The sequence below is a fragment of the Hippocampus comes genome, unplaced genomic scaffold (assembly GCF_001891065.2).
Source record: "Hippocampus comes isolate QL1 unplaced genomic scaffold, H_comes_QL1_v1.1 scaffold57, whole genome shotgun sequence".
Classification (NCBI taxonomy): domain Eukaryota; kingdom Metazoa; phylum Chordata; class Actinopteri; order Syngnathiformes; family Syngnathidae; genus Hippocampus; species Hippocampus comes.
The window spans coordinates 991,040-1,000,039 of NW_017805039.1; the positions used below are offsets into that span (position 1 = coordinate 991,040).

The window sequence follows — 9,000 nt, forward strand, 5'->3', positions numbered from 1 at the left end:
AAAACGCCTTACTATACTATGTCGTTTTTTTCGGCTAAAAAAGCCTTACTATACTGTGTCGTTTTTTTTCGTGCCAAAAAAGGCATACTACACTGCATGTTTTTTTCGGCTAAACACGCCTTACTATACTATGTCGTTTTTTTCGGCTAAAAATGCCTTACTACACTATGTCGTTTTTTTCGTGCCAAAAACGGCAGACTATCCCATGTTTTTTTCGGCTAAACACGCCTTACTATACTATGTCGTTTTTTTCGGCTAAAAATGCCTTACTACACTATGTCGTTTTTTTCGTGCCAAAAACGGCAGACTATCCCATGTTTTTTTCGGCTAAACACGCCTTACTATACTATGTCGTTTTTTTCGGCTAAAAATGCCTTACTACACTATGTCGTTTTTTTCGTGCCAAAAACGGCAGACTATCCCATGTTTTTTTCGGCTAAACACGCCTTACTATACTATGTCGTTTTTTTCGGCTAAAAATGCCTTACTACACTATGTCGTTTTTTTCGTGCCAAAAACGGCAGACTATCCCATGTTTTTTTCGGCTAAACACGCCTTACTATACTATGTCGTTTTTTTCGGCTAAAAATGCCTTACTACACTATGTCGTTTTTTTCGTGCCAAAAACGGCAGACTATCCCATGTTTTTTTCGGCTAAACACGCCTTACTATACTATGTCGTTTTTTTCGGCTAAAAACGCCTTACTATACTATGTCGTTTTTTTCAGCTAAAAACGCCTTACGATAGTATGTCGTTTTTTTCGGTTAAAAACGCCTTACTATTCTAAATCATTTTTTTCGTGCCAAAAACGGCATACTATACTATGTCGTTTTTTTCGGCTAAAAACGCCTTCCTATACTATGTCGTTTTTTTCGTGCTAAAAACGCTATACTATGTCGTTTTTTTATTGCTAAAAACGCCTTACTATACGATGTTGTTTTTTTCGTGCTAAAAACGGCATACTATATACACTATGTCGTTTTTTTCGTGTTAAAAACGCCTTACTATCCTATGTCGTTTTTTTCGGCTAACAACGCCTTACTATACTGTGTCGTTTTTTTCGTGCTAATAACGCCTTACTATACTATGTCGTTTTGTTCGGCTAAAAACGCCTGACTGTACATGGTTTTTTTTTTCGGCTAAAACCGCCTTACTATACCACGTCGTTTTTTCGGCTAAAAACGCTTTACTACACATGGTCGTTTTTTTCGGCTAACAACGCCTTACTATACTGTGTCGTTTTTTTCGTGCTAATAACGCCTTACTATACTATGTCGTTTTGTTCGGCTAAAAACGCCTGACTGTACATGGTTTTTTTTTTCGGCTAAAACCGCCTTACTATACCACGTCGTTTTTTCGGCTAAAAACGCTTTACTACACATGGTCGTTTTTTTCGGCTAACAACGCCTTACTATACTGTGTCGTTTTTTTCGTGCTAATAACGCCTTACTATACTATGTCGTTTTGTTCGGCTAAAAACGCCTGACTGTACATGGTTTTTTTTTTCGGCTAAAACCGCCTTACTATACCACGTCGTTTTTTCGGCTAAAAACGCTTTACTACACATGGTCGTTTTTTTCGGCTAACAACGCCTTACTATACTGTGTCGTTTTTTTCGTGCTAATAACGCCTTACTATACTATGTCGTTTTGTTCGGCTAAAAACGCCTGACTGTACATGGTTTTTTTTTTCGGCTAAAACCGCCTTACTATACCACGTCGTTTTTTCGGCTAAAAACGCTTTACTACACATGGTCGTTTTTTTCGGCTAACAACGCCTTACTATACTGTGTCGTTTTTTTCGTGCTAATAACGCCTTACTATACTATGTCGTTTTGTTCGGCTAAAAACGCCTGACTGTACATGGTTTTTTTTTTCGGCTAAAACCGCCTTACTATACCACGTCGTTTTTTCGGCTAAAAACGCTTTACTACACATGGTCGTTTTTTTCGGCTAACAACGCCTTACTATACTGTGTCGTTTTTTTCGTGCTAATAACGCCTTACTATACTATGTCGTTTTGTTCGGCTAAAAACGCCTGACTGTACATGGTTTTTTTTTTCGGCTAAAACCGCCTTACTATACCACGTCGTTTTTTCGGCTAAAAACGCTTTACTACACATGGTCGTTTTTTTCGGCTAACAACGCCTTACTATACTGTGTCGTTTTTTTCGTGCTAATAACGCCTTACTATACTATGTCGTTTTGTTCGGCTAAAAACGCCTGACTGTACATGGTTTTTTTTTTCGGCTAAAACCGCCTTACTATACCACGTCGTTTTTTCGGCTAAAAACGCTTTACTACACATGGTCGTTTTTTTCGGCTAACAACGCCTTACTATACTGTGTCGTTTTTTTCGTGCTAATAACGCCTTACTATACTATGTCGTTTTGTTCGGCTAAAAACGCCTGACTGTACATGGTTTTTTTTTTCGGCTAAAACCGCCTTACTATACCACGTCGTTTTTTCGGCTAAAAACGCTTTACTACACATGGTCGTTTTTTTCGGCTAACAACGCCTTACTATACTGTGTCGTTTTTTTCGTGCTAATAACGCCTTACTATACTATGTCGTTTTGTTCGGCTAAAAACGCCTGACTGTACATGGTTTTTTTTTTCGGCTAAAACCGCCTTACTATACCACGTCGTTTTTTCGGCTAAAAACGCTTTACTACACATGGTCGTTTTTTTCGGCTAACAACGCCTTACTATACTGTGTCGTTTTTTTCGTGCTAATAACGCCTTACTATACTATGTCGTTTTGTTCGGCTAAAAACGCCTGACTGTACATGGTTTTTTTTTTCGGCTAAAACCGCCTTACTATACCACGTCGTTTTTTCGGCTAAAAACGCTTTACTACACATGGTCGTTTTTTTCGGCTAACAACGCCTTACTATACTGTGTCGTTTTTTTCGTGCTAATAACGCCTTACTATACTATGTCGTTTTGTTCGGCTAAAAACGCCTGACTGTACATGGTTTTTTTTTTCGGCTAAAACCGCCTTACTATACCACGTCGTTTTTTCGGCTAAAAACGCTTTACTACACATGGTCGTTTTTTTCGGCTAACAACGCCTTACTATACTGTGTCGTTTTTTTCGTGCTAATAACGCCTTACTATACTATGTCGTTTTGTTCGGCTAAAAACGCCTGACTGTACATGGTTTTTTTTTTCGGCTAAAACCGCCTTACTATACCACGTCGTTTTTTCGGCTAAAAACGCTTTACTACACATGGTCGTTTTTTTCGGCTAACAACGCCTTACTATACTGTGTCGTTTTTTTCGTGCTAATAACGCCTTACTATACTATGTCGTTTTGTTCGGCTAAAAACGCCTGACTGTACATGGTTTTTTTTTTCGGCTAAAACCGCCTTACTATACCACGTCGTTTTTTCGGCTAAAAACGCTTTACTACACATGGTCGTTTTTTTCGGCTAACAACGCCTTACTATACTGTGTCGTTTTTTTCGTGCTAATAACGCCTTACTATACTATGTCGTTTTGTTCGGCTAAAAACGCCTGACTGTACATGGTTTTTTTTTTCGGCTAAAACCGCCTTACTATACCACGTCGTTTTTTCGGCTAAAAACGCTTTACTACACATGGTCGTTTTTTTCGGCTAACAACGCCTTACTATACTGTGTCGTTTTTTTCGTGCTAATAACGCCTTACTATACTATGTCGTTTTGTTCGGCTAAAAACGCCTGACTGTACATGGTTTTTTTTTTCGGCTAAAACCGCCTTACTATACCACGTCGTTTTTTCGGCTAAAAACGCTTTACTACACATGGTCGTTTTTTTCGGCTAAAAACGCCTTACTATACATGGTATTTTTTTTCAGCGAAAAACGCCTCTATACATGGTCGTTTTTTTCGGCTAAAAATTCCCTCCTATACATGGTCGTTTTTTTGGGGCTAAAATTTTCGGCTAAAAACGCCTTACTATACATGGTCGTTTTTTTCGGCTAAAGACGCCTTACTATACATGGTCTTTTTTTTCGGCTAAAAACGCCTTACTATACATGGTCGTTTTTTTCGGCTAAAGACGCCTTACTATACATGGTCTTTTTTTTCGGCTAAAAACGCCTTACTATACATGGTCGTTTTTTTCGGCTAAAGACGCCTTACTATACATGGTCTTTTTTTTCGGCTAAAAACGCCTTACTATACATGGTCGTTTTTTTCGGCTAAAGACGCCTTACTATACATGGTCTTTTTTTTCGGCTAAAAACGCCTTACTATACATGGTCGTTTTTTTCGGCTAAAGACGCCTTACTATACATGGTCTTTTTTTTCGGCTAAAAACGCCTTACTATACATGGTCGTTTTTTTCGGCTAAAGACGCCTTACTATACATGGTCTTTTTTTTCGGCTAAAAACGCCTTACTATACATGGTCGTTTTTTTCGGCTAAAGACGCCTTACTATACATGGTCTTTTTTTTCGGCTAAAAACGCCTTACTATACATGGTCGTTTTTTTCGGCTAAAGACGCCTTACTATACATGGTCTTTTTTTTCGGCTAAAAACGCCTTACTATACATGGTCGTTTTTTTCGGCTAAAGACGCCTTACTATACATGGTCTTTTTTTTCGGCTAAAAACGCCTTACTATACATGGTCGTTTTTTTCGGCTAAAGACGCCTTACTATACATGGTCTTTTTTTTCGGCTAAAAACGCCTTACTATACATGGTCGTTTTTTTCGGCTAAAGACGCCTTACTATACATGGTCTTTTTTTTCGGCTAAAAACGCCTTACTATACATGGTCGTTTTTTTCGGCTAAAGACGCCTTACTATACATGGTCTTTTTTTTCGGCTAAAAACGCCTTACTATACATGGTCGTTTTTTTCGGCTAAAGACGCCTTACTATACATGGTCTTTTTTTTCGGCTAAAAACGCCTTACTATACATGGTCGTTTTTTTCGGCTAAAAACGCCTTACTTTCCATGGTCGTTTTTTTCGTCTAAAAACACCTGACTATACAGTACATGGTCGTTTTTTTTTCGGCCAAAAACGCCTTAATATACGTGGTCGCTTCTTTGAGCCAAAAATTTTGGCTAAAAACGCCTTACTATATGTGGTCGTTTTTTTCAGCTAAAAACGTCTTACTATACGTGATAGTTTTTTGGGGGGGCTAAAAATGCCTGACTATACATGGTGGGTTTTTTTGGCTAAAAATTTCGGCTAAAAACTTCTTACTTTGCATGGTCATTTTTTTTTTGTGCAAAAAACGCCTTTCTATAATTTTTCTTTTTTTTCAGCCAAAAACGCCTTACAATACGTGGTCGTTTTTTCGGCTAAAAACGCCTTACTCTACATGGTCGTTAAGAACCACTGATCTAAGGTAATATTAGCTCATGCTCTGCTAACGCTACCTGACTGCGAGACTTTGTTATTATACCCACTCAAGTTTAATGTTAATCATTCAATTTTCACAGATTATGTCATCAAAATTCCACTCACTTTGTCCACTTACCCAAAATTCCAATTTCGAGACCTTGGAGACACTTGGCTATTAAAGGGTAAATATTATGGCCGTGCGTGAAGTCCACTCGGATTGTGTGAGTCTTTCGACCGTACTGACCCTCTGACGGAGACAAAACAATTAGTTGTGAGAATAATAATTAGGATTTGAAGGATGACCCGAATACACGAGTCAGTGATGTCGGCTGTTATTTTGCTAACCAATCTCTTTGGCCACCTGTCGAAGCTTCTCATCACATCTGCTGACTAAAACAATATCCAGGCCTCTCTGAGCCAGCTGAAGGCAAAAACAGAAAACATATGCACACACAATTAAATTAAATACAAACCATCGCTGCGTACTGCTGGATTTTTTTTTCCACCAAGATTTCAGCAGGATGTTTCAAAGCCTCACCTCCATGGCGTATGCTTTACCAATACCAGATGTGGCACCTGTGACAACTGCGGGAGAAATTAAGAGAATTGTTTTTGGACTTCTTTATCGCCGGAAAAACTTTACTGTCCTTTCCGGTGAGGATTTTCATGAGAGGAATTACTGCCTTGTCTAATTTTGTATTTCTCTTCCCTAACAAGAGAAGATAGACAAATAGTGAGGCTACTTATCACCCACTATAATGTACAACTTTCGGTGAACTGATCGACCAAAAGTTTTAATAAATTCTACAAACAAAATTGAAATCAAATTTTGAACTTTACCTGCCCATTGCCCATAAGTCCTTAAATCCACTTGCCAAAATTGCGATAAAATAAACTCTCTGAATCCGCAGTAACATTTCCTGGCCGCTTTCATGGAGTAGAAAACTAACGTGAATCCACCAATAATGACCAGGGCATCAGTCAAAGACATTTTGGCAGCGTGACACAAGGTGGTCCAACGATTAGTCTACATAAGAGCGAATAACATGTATTTATGTTCCACAATAACCTGTGCTCCTCCCTTGTTGCTCCGCCTCTTACCATGTGTGTCATGTATTTTAACATGCAAGAAAACACATGGGGGGGGGAACAAGAACAATTGAAATGGATGCATAGGTTCATATAATATTTTGGCAAATATGAACATCTTAACTAAATAAGATACAAACAAAACACATTAAATGGAGCTTGCCAAACTACATTGTTGACAAGCTGTCAAGAAGACAACATTGAGGACAGTCCCTCCTTCCCGCGATGCAATTTGTAATCACCATGTAGAACATTTGTTGTGAAAAAGCCCATGTAAGAGATAACCGGGCCTACATCACAATGACATCATCAAATTGAGCCGATGAGCCCCGCGTCCAGTCAAAGACACGCCGGCAATCTAATCACAGCAGATTGGAGAAGATGTTTCGTTTGCCCCATTTACAATATGTACATCCTTCCTTTTTGCATAGCGCTTATCAGACAAGCAGACTACGCGACACTGGCTGGCAGTTATGACCAAAATTAAGAAGATTATACTGCACTGAGTCAAGCTCTATCCTTAAATCCAATACACTGTGTTGTAAAATATGTTTCCAGTGCAATGTTATGAATGTGTGTGATCGAAACACAATCTGCAAAAGTTCACATCAGCAGAGACAGTCCTCCCCATTCATGTGAAGCAACGTCCGTACATTGATAAGCTCACAATGCTCCTGATTAAATGTTAGAATGATAACGTTTGTGATAGGTCCCCCAAAAAGTTACGTCTTCCACAAGTTGAGAAAATCCCTGACTGAGTAAGCTTAGATGTTTAGTCTAGCGTCCAGAAAAAAACGATTTTGGGGGCTTTGGAGCGTTTTTACATTAGCACGTTAGCCTTGTTCTGATAATGCTTAAAAAAGGGAATTTACCCTTAGACATGACAAATTTGTCATTTTTGACAAGTGCTCAATTTTTTTGGATGTTAATGTAGAGTCTTAGTCATCCAGGTCTAAAGCCACACCTAAAAAGTTTGAACTAAAGAAGCCTTTTGGTTGAAAGGTGAAACGTGTGCTACAAACAAGAGCAGGCCTGTTTCCTCGATTCAATAAGATTTATAGCTGGCATTTCAGTTTCTGAACCTTACACTTAATTCATAAACATTCCTAAATGTATTACTTTGTTAAATGCTATATTATTGTCATATTATTATTCATTATAAAAACCTGACGTACTCCAGAAAAAATGGAGGGCAGATTCGGAATCAGCACAAAAAAAAAAACCCCTCATCTCGAAAAGTTAATTGCATCTCTGATGAATTTTTAAATTTTTATCAGTAAAAAATAAGTATTTTCTGTCCATTTGCTGCTCCAGAAAATGAATGGATAAATGAATTTTGTGATCTCTGGCCACTGCTCGCAGTGACAATGTTTATTTTATTGGCTGGAATGCTGAAAAAAAAAAAACGTTTCCCAGAGAAGGGTTGAACTGGTATCCCGTGAGCCACTAGAGGGAGCCACAGTTAGCCCTGAATTTCGAGAGGACAGAAGATGATGGGGAAGACGCCCTCACGTTCATGACACTTACATGATTAAAAGTTTGTACTTATGGTTCGTCCCAATTCAAATCACAAACAGAAGCAAGCATGGAAGTTGAAACCCATCACAAGATAACGCACAATTTGACTTTTACTTTGACGTGGTGACATAACCTGTGACCTGTGTTCAACAGAAATGCAATACTGATTTTGCCGTAACCGTGTAGGTTATTTTGTGAGTGTGGGTACGAGTTGAACAGATTATGCCTTTCTGCTTTTATCTTCTGATAACTTAATCAGCTCGCGTTTAATTCTCAATTTCCCTTTCCTTCAGACTATTCAAGAACACCCACGGGAATTTTGTAAAGCTGTGATCCTGGAAAGACGTGTGGTGCCACCGTCATGGTGCCCATGTTAATTGACTTGAGCAACTAAGTGAGGTCAATGAGGAGGCAAATGTCTCAGCCACTCGTTGGCTCCTCCTTACAGGGTTTGATTAATTCCGGGTGGCGAGAAGCTTCCTCAGAGAGAATAAAGAATTCCCGGAGGGATGTTCTTTTAAAATTGACAACGTACGACAACGTGCAGGAAACGTCCGGAATACGATACGCCGAAGGGCATCCATTTCTGCCAAAGTTAAGAGGTGATGTTAAATTCAGCGGCGCTTGAACGCCGCCGTTGCTGCCTCCTCATCTTCGGCACAAGCTGCTTCTTTGTCGAGCGTGGCCGACTTGACTCGGGGAGGCTCGCCATCAGCGCCGTTAGCCATGTCACTAAGAGGCTTGAAGGCGGCAAGATGAGTTTAGCACAGCCTCCCCTGACTAATCTGATTACTGCAGCGAGGCAGCTATCAGTGTGCGAGTCAGGACAAACACATCATCGCACATGCATGTGCATGGAGGAGAGCCAGAGATGTGAAGATCCGCAATGCAGCCATGTTAAATGTGCTCAAACGCTCATTTGGGGGTTGTTTTATACTTATAAGAACAGAGGGGACGGGGGGTTCATTTCCAGCTGCTGTCACCTGGAGAGAAGCGCCATAGCAGAATTAGGAGTAGACATCCCAACTTTCACCTCATCTCCTTGGGCCCTCCC

General features: G+C 39.6%; 1 protein-coding gene across 1 annotated transcript in view; it reads right to left on the reverse strand.

The window, feature by feature from the left end:
• The window catches only part of hsd20b2 (hydroxysteroid (20-beta) dehydrogenase 2), a 19,782-nt gene extending 13,281 nt beyond the window's left edge, over positions 1–6,501 (reverse strand). Inside the window, exons 1-4 of the mRNA XM_019864227.1 lie at positions 6,180–6,501; positions 5,878–5,924; positions 5,685–5,760; positions 5,476–5,586 (exon numbers count right to left, since the gene is read on the reverse strand). Of these exons, the coding sequence (XP_019719786.1) occupies positions 5,476–5,586; positions 5,685–5,760; positions 5,878–5,924; positions 6,180–6,330 (385 nt within the window). The 5' untranslated portion in view covers positions 6,331–6,501. The remainder of the gene's footprint in view (positions 1–5,475; positions 5,587–5,684; positions 5,761–5,877; positions 5,925–6,179) is intronic.
• Between the last annotated feature and the right edge of the window lie 2,499 nt (positions 6,502–9,000).